Source organism: Symphalangus syndactylus, chromosome 1, assembly GCF_028878055.3.
Source record: "Symphalangus syndactylus isolate Jambi chromosome 1, NHGRI_mSymSyn1-v2.1_pri, whole genome shotgun sequence".
NCBI classification, from domain to species: domain Eukaryota; kingdom Metazoa; phylum Chordata; class Mammalia; order Primates; family Hylobatidae; genus Symphalangus; species Symphalangus syndactylus.
Genome location: NC_072423.2, coordinates 12,246,083 through 12,266,858, shown reverse-complemented (window position 1 = coordinate 12,266,858; position 20,776 = coordinate 12,246,083). Strand labels below are relative to the sequence as shown.

The 20,776-nt window shown below is 41.2% G+C and overlaps 1 protein-coding gene across 4 annotated transcripts in view; it reads left to right on the top strand.

Annotated features, from left to right (window-relative positions):
- ZNF407 (zinc finger protein 407) overlaps nucleotides 1–20,776 on the top strand; it is a 477,787-nt gene that overhangs the window by 24,066 nt on the left and 432,945 nt on the right. For 3 of the 4 annotated variants that reach the window (XM_055296335.2, XM_055296328.2, XM_063634270.1), the window contains exon 2: nucleotides 15,700–20,439. In XM_055296335.2, coding sequence (XP_055152310.2) covers nucleotides 15,753–20,439 — 4,687 coding nt within the window. In that variant the 5' untranslated portion in view covers nucleotides 15,700–15,752. Of the gene's footprint in view, nucleotides 1–11,596; nucleotides 11,716–13,499; nucleotides 13,589–15,699; nucleotides 20,440–20,776 lie in introns of those variants that run through there. The other variant, XM_063633737.1, reaches the window with a different exon arrangement.

Here is a 20,776-nt window from a genome sequence, read left to right as displayed (position 1 = left end):
TGCAGTTTTCCTTCTCTACATATAACATTTCTGTTATCTGTTCTTCATAATGTAGAAGAGTAATGTTACAGTTAGGACATTTTATTAGACTGCAATATTTGCTTAGTTCCGTAGTCTGAAGGGGGCCACTGTTCATGTGTGAAAATAATTGAAAACTTGTGATGCCATCTGTGAAAGGTTGCCAGCAATGGGGAAAGGACTGTTTTTTGTTTTCTTTTTAGATGGAGTTTCATTCTTTTTGCCCAGGCTGGAGTGCAATGGCATGATCTCGGCTCATTGCAGCCTCCGCCTCCCGGGTTCCAGTGATTTTCCTGCCTCAGCCTCCCTAGTAGCTGGGATTACAGGCATGAACCACCGAGCCCAGCCCCTGTTATAGTTTTAATTGTTTACATTTTAATGGGACAGGAGGAACAGTTATCTTTTGTCAATGGGTGATTGTTACTGGTGAATTCAGCATACATTAACCAATTTTGCCAGTAATGAGAAAAAAACCCATGCAGTCCTTTCATATGTGACATTCTGTTTGTATTAGTGTCACCCAGGACTCTGTTTTAAGACTGTCTTGGGCACCACAGTGGACAGGAATTGACAGAAAGATTCAAGTGGCAAAGGAGTTTAAAACTTGTTAGTACAGAGACATAGCTGTACTAGGAAGGGTATAATTTTCAGTAAACCTTCAGTTGAAGATAAAGCTTTTTGGATTCCTGGAAGTCTTCATGGTGACTAAAGAACTGTTAAGTGGAGGAAAGGTTTTGTCAGGTCTAAGAAAACCTTTGTCGTTTTTATGGAGGTTTATATTCTTTTGACCCTTCTGACAGTTTCTAGAGATGTTGTAGAGGTCTTTGTAAGTCATATGTACAAAACCAGCCCACTCTCTCCACGCCTCTACCCTCATTCTGATTGTTGTTTTTTCATTTTTTATTTGGAAGTGATTTGAAATTTATTAAAAAATGCACAAACAAAACTAGAAAATGTTTCTAGGACACCTGTATAACCTTCATCCTGAGTCATCTGTTGTTATGTTTACCCATTTGCATCCATATCCACACACCACACACATCCATATCCACACACCACACACATCCATATCCACACACCACACACATCCATATCCACACACCACACACATCCATATCCACACACCACACGCATCCATATCCACACACCACACACATCCATATCCACACACCACACGCATCCATATCCACACACCACACACATCCATATCCACACACCACACGCATCCATATCCACACACCACACGCATCCATATCCACACACATCGACACACTTTACTTTTTCTCCTGAACCATTGAGAGTCACTTAAATGCATTGTGACCCTTTACCCATAAACACTCAGTCTGTGTCGTCTAAGAATAGGGATTTTTCTCTTATGTGACTGTGGTGCTATTTTCAGTTTTATAAATTTACGTTGGTGCTTTTTATTAGTTGGCCTAAAATGTCCTCAATAGCATTTTCCTCCTGCCAGCACAGGGTCCAGCCTGAGAACAGGCACTGCAATTCAAGTATCTTTAGCCTTCTTTAATCAGGAATATTTTTGTATGAAGCCTTTCTTTATATACTTTTATAAAGCCTTTCTCTGTCTTTTATGACATTTTTGAAGACTGCAGTCCTCTCCACCTTTTTTCTTCCCTCTTTAAACAATACATTCGTCTTTTTGTATTGTCCGTTGTTTCCTCTTCATTAGCTGGAGGTTTTGTTGGCTGCAGTAATGACCAGGTGATGTCATGTCCTTCTCAGGGGGTCATGTCTGGAGACACACTGTGTCCATCTGCTCTTCATTGAGGATGTTGAGTTTGATCATACAGGCAGGGTGTTGCCAGTTTATCCACTGGACAGTTATTGAGATTGTTTTTCCCTTGTAACTAATAAGCAGGTTATGGGGAGATGCTTTAACACCATGCAGACATTTGGCTGCAAATCTAAAACATCCCCCCTAGATTTGGCATCCCTTGATGATTCTTGCTTGATACGGTCTTTGTCAGTATGCTTTTCTATCTCCAGCACTCCTTCCATTTTTACCAGTTGCCTCTCAGCCTTCTGCTATAAACAGAGCCATCCTTTTGCTCGTCTCTCCCCACTCCTCTCTCCATCCATCTCTCCATCTGCCTGTCTATCATTCAGTCATTGAACTGGGCTTACTCGTTCCTACTTGTAATGGTTTAATGGGACCGCATTATTTGGGTGCTCCATTTGTCCCAGATTTGGTCAGGGGAAAGCCCCTTCAAGCTGGCTCCTGTGTCTTTGTGCTATCTTTTTTTTTGTTTCTTTAAGGCGTTTCCCTACTTGCTGCCGTAAGATGCTCCAAGCGTACCTTGTGCCAACCTTGCCTCAGACCTGGAATCAGCCATTTCTTGAGACTCCCAGTGGGCTTTTAGTTGGGAATAGTACTAACGACCAAGTTCTCCATGCCGGGTGTGCTCCTCGTTAACTGGCCATCCTTTCTGCAACTTCCCAGTCACCCATTCTTCAGTATTTAATGTGAGGTCCAGCGAACCACAGGTAACTTTCTTGGTGCAGATGAGTGTTTGACCAAATTTAGATCCCAAGCGTCTCTGACTGTTAAAACAAGTCACCTTCTGATGTTCATTTGTGGAGTTCTGATTCTGAGTTTAGTCTGAGGGCCTCAATCATAAATGTATTTCCATCTAAGGGCTGGCTGTTTTTAAAAAACAAAAAATGAGGTAGTCATTATTCTCCATTGCTTCAATAACGTTTAGAGACTTTTTTTAAAAGCTTCCCATTCGGTCACCTCTTCCCCGCAAAGTAATATATTTTGGAAATTATAGAAAAGTGCCAAGAAGAGGAGGAAAAGATTACCTACAATTTCACCATGCAGAGGAAAAAAACCTATTAACCTTATTATACAAACGGACTTGGATAGAACTATATCCATTAAAAAATGTAATACTGAAGTTTTTCTCTTTTCTAAATATACTTAAAACTCAGATCCTTGATACCTAATAATTTATGTTCCATATGTCTTGAGGCTTGATAGTTTTATATCATATGTTAGCTTATTGACATATAGAATTACAGTGCTTTTCAGATTTTGTCCAAAATTAGTAGTTTTTGTTTTTTATCCCCTGCAGTTCTTTGATTAGTCACTGTATTTCATCTCTTCTCATGGACCTGGTGAATCTAAGCAAGAACGGTGGTTTATTTTCCCCAGATTTACATTTTGGAAATACTATTTTTTTCCCTGTATTTCCTGGAACAAAACCCAAATCCATTATTAAGATACTTTTTTCTACTTTTTGAGTGTTCAACAACTCCTTAATATTGGAAAGATATTTTCTCATTGAATTGAGGAATCTTAGTCCCTCTTTCTAACTGCACAAACAAGGAAACCAAGGCTCAGCCAAGTTTTGTGAGTTGCCCTGTGTCCTACAGCTTATTGGTACAGTTGGAATGAAAACCGTGGCTTGCTTACTGAAGCTTAATGTTCTTTTTCAAAAGTGTTAAACATTTTCACTGTAAATTTATTGTATGTTTCTTTCATTTTATTCTCCTAATTCTCTTTGCTTTCCTTGACATTCATATGTTATATGCTTTATCCTCTTGGCTTTTGAAAAAGATGAAAGGAAAATTTAAGGAACATATACTAACTTTTATCTTGGAATGCCTTTTTTATGGCTGCTTTATAAATTCTTGAAAATAAAGGGTCTAATGGAAACACTTAATGAGAAAGGAGGGGCTCTATCACATGTCACCTCCCCCCACCTTTTTTAGTGAATAGACCGTTTAAACTAAATTAAGTAAAGGATATAAATTCTGTTGTTTCAGTTTTAATATTTCATGACTGATTTTATAGATGAAATTATATTTTACAATAAATAGGAAGAAGAATTTATACAGCCTGTTCTATTTGATGTGAAACAGCAAATCCCATTTCTCTGTAGCTGTAAAGAAAATTCATTATAATGTCTTTAGTTGTACGAGATGGTTTCATCGTGATTAGTTACATTGATAGTAAAACAACCTTTTTCAAATGGCATAAGATACAAACGATCCTAGGTGTCTGCTTTTAATAGCATTGAATTTTTTCTCTTTCTACTTAACTCATGGAATTGCCATTCCTTTCCCTTGTCCCCTTTTTTCTATCCCAATAATTAAAAAAAAAATAGATGGAAATACCAACAAAGCATTGGTTTTAAAAATATTTTTTGAATGGAGATATATTACATGTTAGTTTTTTTTGTGTAAATATCTCTGACTGCAAAAGATATTTGTCAGAGATGGTTGATTTAAGGTTGTTGTACAATTAATTTTATTACTGGATCAATTTAATATATTTGGAAAATAGTACTTGGAGTGTAGGAAGGTTTTGAAAAAAGAAATTGCCAGATGAGATGGCTGTGCTAATTTTGCAGGTCAAATTTGATTTGTTGTTTTATAAAGCTGTTAGTACATCTGCATGAAGAGTGCTGGCTGGGTGGAAATCTTTGATAATGAAAGGAATGCTGGTCTCCCTGTTCTGTTTTGGCCACTATGGCTTGATCCCTGTCAGCATGGATTTTTAGTGATTGTTTAGCTCATTTTGAGCATTAAGGAAATATTTTAATAACCCGCAGGCAAAATTGAATTGGATGTTTGAAATATAACATGTGTGTCCTCTGGAATAGAAATGATATTCTATTCCGACTTGAGTGAGAATTTTACTATACTCTGACCACTTGGGCATGGGAGCACGTAGTTCTAGCCTGTTTGCCTTCCAGGTACCCTTGCAGTCTGGCTGGAGAAAGTTCTTTGTAGGGTCAGGCTACATGTGGCATGCAGGATACTTTGGAGGGGGGACTTGCTCAGGCCCACGTCCCATGACCAGAGGCCCCTAAGCTTGAAGGCCTCCTGCCAGGTGAAGGTGCTAGACTTGTGTAGCATAAGTGGCCAGAGGACTGGGACTCATTCGGCTCCGATGACCTGTGGCTCTACATGTGTGTACTGTGTAGGTTTGGGATTATGGCTGTGAGAATTGTAGGCTGCTGAAATGTCTGAGCCAAGGTGGCGAGGAACACATGATTAGTTACCTTCAAGGCAGGCCCCTTGCTAAGTAGATTCTAGGGGCCTGTTCGATGAATGCCTCCATCCAAAATGAGCAGATTTTTCAGGAAATGTTAAGATATTTCTCCATTTCCATACAAATCTAAATTTAAAACTCACCCTACTATATCTCTTTTTTTTTTTTTTCTTGAGACGGAGTCTCGCTCTGTCGCCCAGGCTGGAGTGCAGTGGCGCAATCTCGGCTCACTGCAAGCTCCACCTCCCGGGTTCACGCCATTCTCCTGCCTCAGCCTCTCCGAGTAGCTGGGACTACAGGCGCCCGCCACCACGCCCGGCTAATTTTTTTGTATTTTTAGTAGAGACGGGGTTTCACCATGGTCTCGATCTCTATATCTCTTTATTATTATTTTTTAATGTTTAATTTTGTGGGTACATAGCAGGTGTGTATATTTATGGGGTACATGAGATGTTTTGGTACAGGCAAGCAATGAGTAATAACTACATCATTTGTAAAATGGGGTATTCATCCCCTCAAGCAATAGGTAACTCCTTTAGGAATTCCTAAAGGAGTTACCTATTGCTACATAACAAATTTGGCCAAAACATAGTTGCTTAAAGCAATAAGCGTTTATCATCTCTCAGCGTCTGTGGATGAGGAATCGGAGAGTGGGCTTGCTTGGGTGCTTCTGGCTCCCGGTCTGTCCTGTGGCTGCAGGTAGGATGTTGGGGGGGCTGCTGTCCTCTGAAGGCTTACCTCAAGCTGGAGGATCTGCTACCCAGACGACTCACTGCCCTCTGGCTGTGGGCAGGAGCCCCCAGCTCCTCATTGGCTCTGAGTCGGAGGCCTCATTTCCTCCCCCCATAGGCCTCCCCACAGCTGCTTAAATGTCCTTGCTACATGGTACTGGCTTGCACTGGAGAAAGTGACCCTAGGGGAGGGCATGCAGGAAGCACAGGGCCTCTTAGAACTTCGTCTCCAGCATGCAGCACTCCTCACTTCCACTATTTTCTGTCCCTTACAAACAGCTCCACACTCAAGAGGAAGGGAATTGGGCTCCATCCTTTAAAGGGAATGTCAAAAGAAATTTTAAACCACCGAAGACATTTTCCTGGGTAGAGAAATAAACAACTTTACAAACGTGTCAATTAGGAATGCACGGTAGCCTGGTTTCAGGACTGTGAGGAGGTGGGTTTCCTGGCCCCCGGTGTTTATGTGCTAGTCCTCTTGTGAGGAAGCCAGACCCTATTCCATCTACACGTGGTGAAATTGCCTCTGGTGTTACCTAGTGAATGGTTTTTAGGGTATTGTATACTCTCTTCTCGTGGATGAGTTTGTACAACTTGCAGTTGTAAACCTTTTCATGAAAGAGTGTTTCTTTTCCCTTCGTAGGATCAGATACTTGATTTTGTGGTCTTTGTTATAAATGGATGTTTCTGCTGGGAGGAGACTGGTGAAGAGAGGGTGGAGTGCAGCACCCTTTAGTTACCCTCAGATTGTGCACATGGGGTTTCGTAACTTCAACTAATACTAAGCTGACTTTATGCGTGGACTTGGTGGCTCTTTATTAAATGAGGTAATACTATAAGGGCAAGACACATTTTCAACAGGAAGTCAGCTGAAGTGATAGATGAAGAAAGAGATGCGAGTGGCCCCCTAGTTTCCATTGACTCTTACCTTGCCCAGCCATTGCCCTTGTAGCTCGCAGGGGGCTTGTGGGCAGCCCTGTCTGTCCGGCCTTGCCCTGTGAGGAGCAGGGAATCCAGTTCTTCTGGAGGGCGATCATCACTTCTGGGGTTCGTCCTTTTGTTTTGGACTCCCCAAAGAGAAAGAACAAAAGACCACTAGGTGTTTTCATACATGCGTGTGTATGCACACCTGCCCTGTCACACATACCCCTCAGTGAAGTTACTGTGGGCCTGGTGACAATGTCACACTGCCTGCATGACGAATTTGAGTGAATCTAGGAAGGGCGAAGGGTGTGATTGGGCTGGATGGGAGAGGATAGGTTCTTTATGGCATCATCATAGTGGTGTGTGTCTGTGAGTGTGAGTGTGTGTGAATGCATATTTGTGTGTACGAGTGCGTGTGTCTGTCTGAATTTGTGAATATGTCTGAATGTGTGTGAGTACATGTGAGAGCGTGTGTATCTGAATGTGTGAGTGTGTGGGTGTGCAAATGCATGTGTCAGCCTACGAGTGCGTGTCTGAGTGTTTTAGTGTCTGAATGTGTGAATGTCAGTATCTGTGAATGCGTGTGTGTATATATCTGTCAGTGTCTGTATCTGAGTGCGTGTGTCAGTGTGAATGTGAGTCCGTGTGTCTGTTAGTCTGAATGTGAGTTGGTGTGTGAGTCCATGTGTGTATGTGTGAATGAGTGCATGTGAGTGCAGATGTGTGTGGATCTGTGTCAGTGTGTGAGTGCATGTGTATCTGAGTGCGTGTCAGTGTGAATGTGTGTGTGTGTGTCAGTGAATGTGAATGTGTGAGTGCATGTGTGTGTGTGTACGTGTGAATGTGAGTCCGTATGTGTCTGTATGTCTGTGAATATGTGACTGGGTGCGTGTGTGAGTGTGGGTGTTTGCATGTGAGTGCGTGTGTGTGCATGAGTGTGAGACTGCGTGTTTGAGTGCAAGTGTGAGTGCGCATGAGGGTGAGTGCGTGTGTGAAACTGCATGTGTGAGTGCGAGTATGAGTGCGCGTGTGCGACTGTGACTTTGGGTGTGTGCACATGAGGGCCACAGAGCGAGAACTGCGGCTCGCTTCATGGATACTCCTTAGGAGGGAGAAAGGCAGAGAGAAATGAGAGATTGAAATGAGTGAAAAGTGGAAGAAAAGGATGAAAATGAAGGGAAAAATGTCATGCATGCCGCCCTGGCACGTGAAATGGTTTCATTTGACTGAAATAATTGTTTCTCAAATTCTTCCCGAAATGCCTTCTTTGATATGCAGAAAGAAACGTCCTCTGAGAAGTGGCCAGCAGGTGTCATCAGAAGGCTGCGCTTGATTTGTTTTATTATTGTTCTCAAAAAGTATTTTAATTTCTTTCTTGAAACGTTTTTTTCTTCTTTTAAATCATAGGCAGAGAACGATTTCAGTTTGAGCATGGACTTTGTTTTGTGGCAGTTTCTGGGTGAATTAATAATTTATAGGTAGAAATGAAGATAATAAAGCTACATGGTACTTATGTTTACAGTCAAGGAACAACTGCTTGAGTGTTTGGGTAAGATGGATACTTGGGGAATCTTGGTGGCACAGTGAAGAGGTGTGTGGAAAGGGAATTGATGATTTGCATAGGCAATGTAATGCTTTAAGAAGACTGGGTTTAATAACACATCCATTATTTTAGTCTAGATACTTGCCAGGTCTTCTCAATCTTGAAACCTTACTGTGGGAAGAAATCTGAGGCTCATTCTACTCCTCCACTGGGTTACAAGCACTGGTACTTTGAGAAGGAAAGGAGATCACGCCTTCCTCTGAGAGCTGGCAGTGAGTCTTCTGCCTGTTTTCGCTTTGTTCCGGGGAGAACCAGAGGGGCTTTCTGGTTCATGATAAGCTTTCAGTTCATGTTTGTTGAGTGAATGACATGACATCTGCCTCAGAAAAATGAGCCCTTAAACTGTCCCAATTGGATGATTTTTGAATTCTTCTTTAAAAAAGACTCATTCCGGCTCTGTTGGTAATATGCTGCTTGTTCTAGTAACCTTTCCCAGTGAATTAAAAACAACTTTTACATCAGCATAAACTTTCTCACCTGCTGAATCCCTTCTAGATGGCTTTGAGATACCTATTAAACAACTCCGCATCCCTGCTTACTGATGTCATTCTAGTTCTGGACCGTATTACTTAAACTCTTACACTGAGCTCTTTCTGCCTTTAGATTGTCTCTGCCTTCAGTACGTCTTGCATCTTGAAAAATTAATCTTCCTAAAGCAGGGCTGTGTCTTAGTGACTCCCCACTGGCACCAATGAATAAAATCCAGCTCTTAATATGGAGCCGTCTGTGATCTGGACCTGGTCGACCACCTGCCAATTTTCTAAGTCAGTCTGTGGTAGAAAGCCAGTGCCGTGGCCCTCTGGATGGCTGAGAGCTTTCTTACGTGCTCGTGGTTTGTGTTTTAGGGCTTTGCCGGATCGCTGCCTTCTCCTTGAGATGTTTAACTGTTCCTACTTGCCCCCTCAACAAAAGACAGTTTTAATTTCCTCAAGGTTAGGCTCAAATGATATTTTTGCTATCTGAGTTAAATGTTCTACTTGGGAGTATGACTCCTTGCTCACATATACTCTGTAGATCTTAGTTTGCATTGTGCACATGACCATATATGGCCTTGTATTGAGGTTCTTGGTGTGTATGTCATGTGGCCCCCACAGAATCTTACCCCGATGCATGACTACATTTGTATCACTACAGTTCCTTTCATGTGGTCGGCATTCAATATTTATTTGTTGAATGTTTGTTGTTATTTCTTGATATAGTGAGATATTGGGTTATTTCATTAATTTAGAAATTCAGTTGTGTTGGGTTATTTCATTAATTTAGAATTCAGTTGTGAAATAACAAATGTGGAAACTTTTTTCCTTTTGTTTTAGAATTCTTGGAGCCATTATTTAGAAGGTTAAGGCTCTCATTATTTTGCTTCTGTGCATTCATGTAGTTGTCATTCTTTTGTCTGTAAAAATATGAGTCAGATGTCCTCAACAGTGTTCACTCCAAGCAAATGTGTGTGTGTGTGTGTGTGCGTGCGCGCGCGTGCGTGTGTGTGTGTGTGTATGTCTTCCCTAAGTAATATAGTGTTGTGTGTTCCCTTTATGTATTTGGAAGGTGGAACTCTTGCTGGTGCCTAGTGAAAGGGACAGTCGTGTGCTGCAGCAGTGTTTGCAGACGAAGACGTGGTAGACTGAGCACGTAAAGGGAGTTCCTGCTGTTTCAGGCTAAGCATTAAAATGTTTTTAAGCAGAAATTCTGTTACAGATTTTTTAAACATTGTATCTATCTATCTGTATAGATGTAGACATATACAAAAGTTGATAGAATAGTATAATGAATCCCCATGTGCTTGTCACTCAGCTTTAATCATTATCACATAACTTCACCATGTCCCTCTCCTGGACTATTTTAAAGTGTATTGCAGGCATTTTTAATTTCATCTGTGAATACTTAGATATTAGACATTTCTTATATCACAATGAGGCATTCATTCTAGTACCTTCCAAGTGCTTGGAACTGTTCTAGGCTGTTGGGATATATGGCTGGATAAAATAAACCATGCCTTTACAGTCTAGCATATAGAGACAGAAAATAAACTAGACATGTAAATAACCATAACAGAAAAAGCATTGATTTCATCAGAATTTAAAGCTTCTGTTTATCAAAGACACCATTAATCAAATGGAAAGGGAGAAAATGTTTGTTAAACATATATCTAACAAAGGATTTATATCCAGAATACGTAAGCAGTTCAATAATAAAACAACCAAATTAAGAAACCGCCAAAAGACTAACAAAGCACATTAAAAAGTATTCAGTGCCATCACTAGGCATCAGGGAAATGGAGATTAAAACCATACACACTAGAGTGACTAAAATTTAAAAGACTGATATCAAATGTTGGTGAGGGTGTGGGTCAAACAGAATTCTTATACATAGCTGCTAGCAATGCGAAACAGTACAGGCACTTTGAAAATCAGTCAGGCAGTTTCTCAGAAAGTTGGACGTCCATCTACCCTATAACCCAGCAGTATCACTCCTTGATATTTACACAAAAGAATGAAAAAATATGTTTGTAAAAACACATGGATATTCTTGCTCAAGTATACTGCTGTAGATCTTAGTTTGTATTGTACACATGATCATGTATGGCCTTGTATTGAGGTCACTGGTGTGTATGTCATGTGACTCCCACAGAATATTATCTCAGTGCATGAGTGCATTGGTATCACTACAATTCCGTTCATTTGGTAGGCGCTCAGTACATATTTGTTGAACTAAGAATATTCATAGCAGCTTTCTTGTAATAGCAACAAAAGGAAACAGCCCTAATGTCTATCAGCAGAATTGTGGTGTATCTATTCAGTATACTGCAACCCAGCAGTGCAATGGAACACGCTGCTCACACATGCAGCAAAAGCGTCAGGCTGAGCCAAGGAGGCCAGACCTCCCTTCCCCCACAGAGCATATTGCATGGTTCCATTTTACTAGACCAGGCAAAACTAAACTATCGTGGAAGAATTCTGAACAGTAGTTGCCATGGTGGAGGGTTGGTGTTACCAGGGACCAACTGCGAAGGTGCCTGAGGCATCTTGCTGGAAGGATGGGAGGGCTCTGTATCCTGATAGGGATTCCTGGGACGTCACCTCTGCAGATCTCTGGGCCTCTTTTTCTCTCCACTTTTCTCCTCTCCTTTGTTTTATCCTCAACTTATAATGCCCCTCCTTGTGCTATGGCCTGCGTACTTTCTCAGGCAGAAAGCCGGACTCACCTAGTGTGTTCGTCTCACGAATCACTGTCCTTTGGTATCTGATGTCGACTGTCTTGCACTGTTGCTTCATAGGTTTCATTTACTTTTTTTCAGTTGTTTCAAACATGAGAGTAAATCCAGTCCCTGTGACTTGATCTGGACCAGAAGCAGCTGCCCTGGATTGGACAATATATCTGTTTTAAGCAATGTATTGTCTCGATGTCTCATCTCTTACAGTGTAAGCTCTCACAGGACTAAGATTTTGGGTGGTGTTTGCTGTATATCCAGCATCTATAGGCAAAAATACTTGGTATAGTGTAGGCACCAAGTGAAGGTTTTGAAATGGGTGCATGATTCTTTCTTACTTCCTTTCCTCCCTTTACTCTTCAATTGCAAATGTTGAATAGCAAACCAATGCTTTATAGAAAAGAGCATTTCTGTTTCCCCCTCTCCCCTCCACTCTTTTTTTTGGTTAGAGATAGGGTTTCGCCATGTTGCACAGGCTGGTCTCCAATTCCCAGGATCAAGTGATCTGCCCACCTTGGCTTTCCAAAGTGCTGAGATTACAGCCGTGAGCCACTGTGCCCAGCCAAAAGAGCATTTCCTAAGGATCCTTTGCAATACCAGTCTCTTGATTCTTTTTTTTTTTTCTTTTTTTTGAGACAGAGTCTCGCTGTCACCCAGGCTGGAGTGCAGTGACGCGATCTCAGCTCACTGCAGGCTCCGCCCCCCGGGGTTCACGCCATTCTCCTGCCTCAGCCTCCCGAGTAGCAGGGACTACAGGCGCCCGCCACCTCGCCTGGCTAATTTTTTGTATTTTTAGTAGAGACTGGGTTTCACTGTGTTAGCCAGGATGGTCTCGATCTCCTGACCTCGTGATCCGCCCCCCTCAGCCTCCCAAAGTGCTGGGATTACAGGCGTGAGCCACCGCGCCTGGCCTCTTGATTCTTTATAAACGAAGGGTTCTGTAATCAAGTAAGGTTGGGAAGAGCTTGTATACTGAGAAATCCTGCAGTAAAGAAATGTTTGTTTGTTCAGTTTTCTCTCTCTCTCTCTCTTTCTCTCTTCCTCTCTTTCTGCCCCCGCCCCACCCCGCCCCGCCCCACCCCACCCCACCCCTCTTCTATTCTCTTCTCTTTCCTTTCTTTTTCAAGAAAGGGTCTCACTCTGTTGCCCAGGCTGGAATGCAGTGGTTCAGTCGTAGCTCACTGCAGCCTCAAACTCCGAGGCTCAAGCGATTTTCCCACCTCAGACTCCTGAGTAGCTGGGACTACAGGTTCACACCACCACAGCTGGCTAACTAGAGTTTTCTAAACTTATTTGACCAGAGATGTTTTTTCACTTAAAACAGCTACTCTTATATAATTTATATTTTCTGGAACCTATTCTGAAGGAATGTATCTGAACTAATGTTGAATGTCTTATAAGTGCAATAAAACTAGGTATATTTATCTTTTTACTCCTTTCCAAATACTTTTATATTATAGATAATATATGACAATTTATATATTTTAAACAGCTTTATTGAGATATTTGCAGTTCAATGGATTTTAGTATTATAATATATTCATGGATGTGTGCAACTATCACCACAGTACATTTTAAAACATTGTTATCACCTCAGAAAGAAACCTCTTACCCTTTAGCTATCATCCTCCATTCTGCCTGCCTGCCTGCAGCCCTGAGAAACCAAGGCTGTCTATTTTTCTGTCTGTATAGGTTTCTCTATTCTGGACATTTCATATAAAAAGGAATCATATAGTACATGGTCTTCACTTGGCATAATGTTTCTAAGGGCCATCCACATTGTGGCATGTTAGTACTTCATTTTTAATTTTATTTTTGTTTATTATATTTTTAGAGACAAGGTGTCTGTCTCTGTCGCCCAGGCTGGAGTGCAGTGGTGTGATCGTAGCTCAATGCAGCCTTGAACTCCTGGACTCAAGCAATCCTCTTGCTTCAGCTCCAGAGTTAGGACCACAGGCACTTGGCACTAATTTTTATTATTTTTTATTTTTTTAGATTTGGGATCTTGCTGTGTTGCCCAGGCTGATGTCAAACTACTGGACCCAAGCCATCCTCCCTCCTTGTCCTCCAAAAGCATTGGGATTGTAGGCATGAGCTACTGTGCCTGGCCCATACTTCATTCTTTTTTATGACTGAATACTATTTCATTGTGTGGATACCACATTTTCTTGATTCATTCATCCATTGATAAACATTTGGGTTGTTTCCACCTTTTGGCTGTTATGAATAAATACTGCAATCAGCATTTGTATACAGGTTTTTGGGTGGATATGTGTTTTCGTTTCTCTTGGGTGTGTATACCTCCAAGTAGAATTACTGTGCTATATGCTAGCACCATGTTTAATTGTTTAAAGAACTGGTAGACTGTTTTCCAAAGTGGCTGCACCATTTTACATTCCCCTTAGTAGTGTTATGAGGGTTCCAGTTTTTCCACATTCTTGCCAACACTTGTTATCTGATTTTTTGAGTATAGCTATCTTAGTGGGTTTGAAATGGTATCTCCTTGTGGGTTTGATTTGCATTTCTTTAGTGACTACTGATGTAGAGTATCTTTTCATATGTGTATTATATATATTTTCTATGAAGAAATGTATTTCGTATTCTGTGCTCATTTTAAATTGATTTATCTTACTATTGAGTAACAAAAGTTTTTAAAATATATTCTAGATGCAAGTCCCTTATCAGATATCTGATTTGCAAAAATGTGTTCCCATTCTGTGGGCTCTGTTTCACTTTCTTGATAGTGGCCTTTGAAGCATAGTGTCTTTTGAAGTTTTTCATTTTAATGAAGTCCAGTTTACTTGTTTTTTTCTCTTATTGTTCATGCTTTCAGTGTCCTACATTATAAGTATATTTTTGTTGCCTAATTTTAGCTGAGTCAAAGCAATAGGCTTCATTTGATTTGTCAATGTTATGGAAAAAATAGCTAAAATAGTTTGAAATAGTTGTCATTAGCCTTGAGACTATAATACGTTGATGCCTTTTTATTAACGTGGAATCAAGTGGCATTTGGCTGAACATTCCAATCATGGTGTAAAGTAAATGGAAAATGATATGTTTTAATTGAATTAAATAGCATAATGAAAAATAAAATCAATATTATTGATTTCAAGGCATTTTATTCAATAAAATTCTTTTTTTCCTCAAAATTTACTCCATTAATTCTACTCTACCACTGACATTTCCCTTTGCCATTAACCTTCAGACAATATAAAATGACTGTTAGATGAAGAAATTAATGATTGACAGCTGGACTAGAAGTGGCTTTTCATTGGCAAAAGAGCTTGAGCACGAATGGTGATATGTAATGAGATTATACATGTTGTTCATTGGAATATATTTAGAAAAATCATGGTAAATCTCTTTGCTTTAGGAGAAAAGGATGAAACAGTGGTTTTTTTTTTTTTTTTTTTTTTTTTTGAGACGAGTCTCTGTCGTCCAGGCTGTAGTGCAGTGGTGCAATCTCGGCTCACTGCAAGCTCTGCCTCCCGGGTTCACACCATTCTCCTGCCTCAGCCTCCCGAGTAACTGGGACTACAGGCGCCTGCCACCATGCATGGCTAATTTTTTTGTATTTTTAGTAGCAACAGGGTTTCACCGTGTTAGCCAGGATGATCTCGATCTCCTGACCTCGTGATCTGCCCGCCTTGGCCTCCCAAAGTGCTGGGATTACAGGCGTGAGCCACCACCCCCGGCCGAAGCAGTTGTTTTAAAATTATGTTTCTTTTACATAGGACTTGGGCTTCTGTTAGGGATTAAGGAGGGGAAGGCCTCACTTCTAGACTTGTGTCACAGCAGTTTCCTTTTAATATATTTTACAGAGTAGGAGCTCATTGAAATGTAATTTGAAAGGAGAGCTTCTCTCTCTTTTTTTTTTTCTTTAAATGGTAGTAAATTGAAGTATACTGGTACAGAGAATTGAAATATGGGAGTTTTTCTGCAAGCTTGTTGAGAAATCACTTTTTCTACCAAAGATACCATAGTATTTCTTCTGGAGTCAACAATAGGGTGACATGGTGTTCCTAAAATCCTACTTCGTACTTTTTAATAAAAGACTTTAGATGTATAATCAAATTCATCTCAGTATAAAGGGTGTTTCATTGGGGCTAACTTCATGATACTTTTTCATCTAGTTTTGGACTAATACGTGTGTCTTTATATTCAAGATTTAATACCATGTTTGTTTACTTCACAGGTTATGAGTGCCAGTGAGCCGCCTTAGATAGAAGCATCATCAGCACTTTATTAATGATGGATAGTGAGAATAAACCCGAAAATGACGAGGATGAAAAGATAAACAAAGAAGCACAAGACTTGACAAAGCTTTCATCCCATAATGAAGATGGTGGGCCTGTATCTGATGTGATAGCAAGTTTCCCTGAGAATTCTATGGGCAAAAGAGGTTTTTCAGAATCATCGAACTTTGATAGTGTTGTTATAGGAGAAGACAGAAATAAACATGCTTCCAAACGTAGGAGATTAGATGAGGCAGAGCCCCTTAAATCTGGAAAGCAAGGTGTTTGTAGATTAGAAACTTCTGAGAGCTCAGTCACAGAAGAGGGTATTGCATTAGATGAAACAGGGAAGGAGACCTTTCTGAGTGACTGCACAGTTGGAGGCACTTGTCTCCCAAATGCCCTCCCCCCTTCTCACAATTTTAGTACTATTGATGTTGTTTCTCTGAAAACAGACACTGCAAAAACATCTGCTCAGGAAATGGTTTCCCTTGATCTGGAAAGAGAATCTCCTTTCCCCCTGAAAGAAATTAGTGTTAGTTGTACCATTGGGAATGTAGATACAGTTCTCAAGTGCAGCATCTGTGGGCATTTGTTTTCTTCTTGCTCTGACTTGGAAAAACATGTTGAGTCTCACATGCAGCAGTCTAAGGAATATACTTGTTGTCACTGCAGCCACAAAGCAGAGAGCAGCTCAGCGCTACATATGCATATCAAACAAGCACATGGGCCACAGAAGGTCTTTTCTTGTGATCTTTGTGGTTTTCAGTGTGCAGAAGAAAACCTGTTGAATGCACATTATCTTGGCAAAACACATCTCCGTCGTCAGAATCTGGCCGCTCGTGGAGGATTTGTACAGATCTTAACAAAACAACCTTTTCCTAAAAAATCACGTACAATGGCAACAAAAAATGTCCACTCAAAACCAAGAACTTCTAAGCCAATAGCAAAGAATAGTGATTCAAAAGGATTACGAAATGTGGGAAGCACATTTAAAGATTTCAGAGGAAGTATTTCTAAACAAAGTGGTAGTAGCAGTGAGCTTCTTGTTGAAATGATGCCTTCTAGAAATACTTCGTCACAGGAAGTAGAGATTGTTGAAGAACATGTTACTTCCCTTGGTGTAGCTCAGAATCCTGAAAACCAGAGTAAAAAGCTAGACACCTTAGTAACCTCAGAGGGTCTCTTAGAGAAATTGGAATCTACCAAAAATACCCTTCAGGCAGCACACGGTATCAGTGTAACCTCGAGGCCAAGACCCGAGCGAAATATTCTCGTGTTGGGTAATAGCTTTCGTCGACGAAGCAGCACTTTCACCTTGAAGGGCCAGGCAAAGAAAAGGTTTAATCTTTTAGGAATTAAAAGAGGTACAAGTGAAACTCAGAGGATGTATATGAAACACTTGAGAACACAGATGAAAACACACGATGCAGAGTCAGTGCTGAAACACCTGGAAGCGAGCAACAGTGTACATAGAGTGTGTGTGACTACCTCAGAAACCCAGGAGGTGGAGCAGGGCTGGGGGAGTGCCCGTCCTCCGGACTCCGGGCTGGACTCCCTGACAGTGAAGCCAGCTCCTGACTCTCAGACGTTGTGTGCTTGTACAGACTGTGGGCAAGTAGCTACAAATAGGACAGATTTGGAAATCCATGTGAAAAGGTGCCATGCCAGAGAGATGAAATTTTACTGCCATACTTGTGACTTTTCTAGTATGTCAAGAAGGGACTTAGATGAACATTTGCACAGTAACCAGCATCAGCAAACTCCTTCTGTCCTGAGTTGTCAGTGTTGTTCATTTATATCCTTGGATGAAATAAATCTTAGAGACCACATGAAGGAAAAGCACAATATGCATTTTCTTTGCACCCCTTGTAATCTGTTCTTTTTGTCTGAAAAAGACATGGAAGAACACAAAGCCACCGAGAAGCATATTAATTCATTGGTTCAACCAAAGACTTCGCAATCATCTAACAGTGATTTGGTTTTACAGACTTTACCTTTAAGTACTTTAGAATCAGAAAACGCAAAAGAGTCTATGGATGACGCAGGAAAAGCATCTCAGGAAGAACCTGTGAAGTCCAGGGTAAGCCATGGTAATGAAGTGAGGCATTCCAGTAAGCCTCAGTTTCAGTGTAAGAAGTGTTTTTATAAAACAAGATCTTCTACTGTTCTCACGAGACATATAAAGCTTCGGCATGGTCAAGACTATCATTTTCTTTGTAAAGCTTGTAATCTTTATTCATTGAGCAAAGAAGGAATGGAGAAACACATTAAAAGAAGCAAGCATCTTGAAAATGCTAAGAAAAATAATATTGGCTTAAGCTTTGAAGAATGTATTGAAAGGGTATGTATAGGTGCAAATGATAAAAAAGAAGAGTTTGATGTCTCCGGAAATGAAAGGATTGAAGGCCATATAGGTGTGCAATTACAAGAGCATTCCTATCTTGAGAAGGGCATGCTGGCACCTGAGGAACTGTCACAGGCTGGTGGTAGCACCAAAGATGATGAATTAGCTTCAACCACTACTCCAAAGAGAGGGAGACCTAAAGGTAACATCTCACGGACGTGTTCACACTGTGGTCTTTTGGCTTCTAGTATTACAAACTTGACTGTTCACATTAGACGAAAACACAGTCACCAATATAGTTATTTATGCAAAGTGTGTAAGTATTACACTGTAACTAAGGGAGATATGGAACGTCATTGTGCCACCAAGAAACATAAAGGACGGGTAGAAATAGAAGCAAGTGGAAAACACAGTTCAGATATCATTGTTGGCCCTGAAGGGGGTAGTCTTGAAGCTGGTAAAAAGAATGCTGGCTCAGCAGCGACCATGTCAGATGAACATGCTGACAAACCAGCTGAGTCACCCACCTCCGTTTTAGAAAAGCCCGATCGTGGAAACTCAGTTGAAGCCGAAGTTGAAAATGTATTTCATTCTCTAGATGGAGAAGTTAACAGCCATCTTCTTGATAAAAAGGAGCAAATATCTTTAGAGCCAGAAGACTTCGCCCAGCAGGGGGATGTGTACTCCCAGAGAGATGTTACAGGCACAGGTGAGAATAAGTGTTTGCACTGTGAGTTTAGTGCTCACTCCTCTGCTTCTCTAGAGCTGCATGTAAAACGGAAACATACAAAAGAGTTTGAGTTTTATTGCATGGCATGCGATTACTACGCGGTGACTCGTCGCGAGATGACCAGGCATGCAGCAACAGAGAAACACAAAATGAAAAGGCAGTCTTATCTCAACTCTGCTAATGTAGAAGCCGGTTCTGCAGACATGTCCAAAAACATCATTATGCCTGAAGGAGGGCATCAACAAAATTCTGAGGAATTTCAAATAATTTCAGGTCAACCATCTGATACTCTTAAATCTAGAAATGCTGCAGATTGCTCTATTTTGAATGAGAACACTAATTTAGATATGTCTAAAGTGCTCTGCGCTGCTGACTCTGTAGAAGTTGAGACTAAAGAAGAATCTAATTTCAATGAAGACCATTCCTTTTGTGAGACTTTCCAACAGGCTCCTGTCAAGGATAAAGTTAGGAAGCCCGAGGAGATGATGTCCCTTACTATTTCCTCAAACTATGGCTCCCCAAGCAGATTTCAAAATGAAAATTCCAGAAGCTCTGCCTTAAATTGTGAGATAGCAAAGAAAAACCCTGAGATACCGAATGATGCAGGTGAGCTGCGTGTCTATTGTGAGGGTGAAGGAGGAAGTGCGGGAGACAGTGGAGGTGTTGTCCCCCACGGACACCTGTGCCCTGCAACGCTCGATGGGGAGCACTCGGCTGAAAGCCCTGCGCTTGTTGTGACAAGAATAACCAGAGAACAGGGAAATCTGGAGAGTGGGGGTCAGAACAAAGTTGCACATGGGCAGGGTTTGGAAGACTTGAAAGGTGTCCAAGAAGATCCCGTTCTGGAGAATAAGGAAATTCTGATGAATTCACAACATGAAACAGAATTTATTTTGGAGGAGGACGGCCCAGCTTCTGATAGCACAGTTGAAAATAGTGATGTCTATGAAACTATAATTAGTATTGATGATAAAGGGCAGGCCATGTACAGTTTTGGCCGATTTGACTCCTCCATAGTAAGAATAAAGAACCCTGAAGATGGTGAGTTGTTAGACCAGTCTGAAGAGGGCTTGATAGCAACGGGAGTGAGAATTAGTGAGCTGCCCTTGAAAGACTGTGCTCAAGGTGTGAAAAAGAAGAAATCTGAGGGCAGTTCCCTTGGTGAGTCTACACGAATTCGCTGTGATGATTGTGGCTTCTTAGCGGATGGACTGAGTGGACTGAACGTTCACATAGCCATGAAGCATCCTACAAAAGAGAAGCACTTCCATTGTTTACTCTGTGGAAAGTCGTTCTATACTGAAAGCAACCTTCACCAGCATCTGGCTAGTGCCGGCCACATGAGAAATGAGCAGGCCAGTGTGGAAGAGCTTCCGGAGGGAGGGGCCACCTTTAAATGTGTCAAGTGCACAGAGCCCTTTGATTCTGAACAGAATTTATTTCTACATATTAAAGGACAGCATGAGGAATTGCTGCGGGAGGTGAATAAGTATATAGTGGAAGACACTGAGCAAATCAACCGCGAGAGGGAGGAAAACCAGGGAAACGTCTGCAAGTATTGTGGGAAGATGTGTCGAAGCAGCAACTCGATGGCCTTCCTGGCACACATTCGCACTCATACAGGTATGTAGCTCTGCAGCAAGCCAAGTCAGTGAGGACATGGGGCCATTTGTTCCCATCCAGATACGCAGCCCTACCTGTGGCTGCTCATTGGCTTTCTACCCTGTTCACATTTCACTGCTGTGTGCTGCTCTGCTTGTCTGTAATAAGTCATTGTTGACACTTAACATTTTTAAGGGTAATTAAGCCCTAGTGATTTCAAAGGCAGGTTAGTTGACAAATTTCTTTTAATTTTGTCAAAAAGCCTAGTCCCTCTGATGCCTTTTAAAAACTGCTGTCTGTTGGCGGCTTTTCAGTTGTTTCTGAGTCCTAATTATTTGATTTTCCAAAGTCTATATTA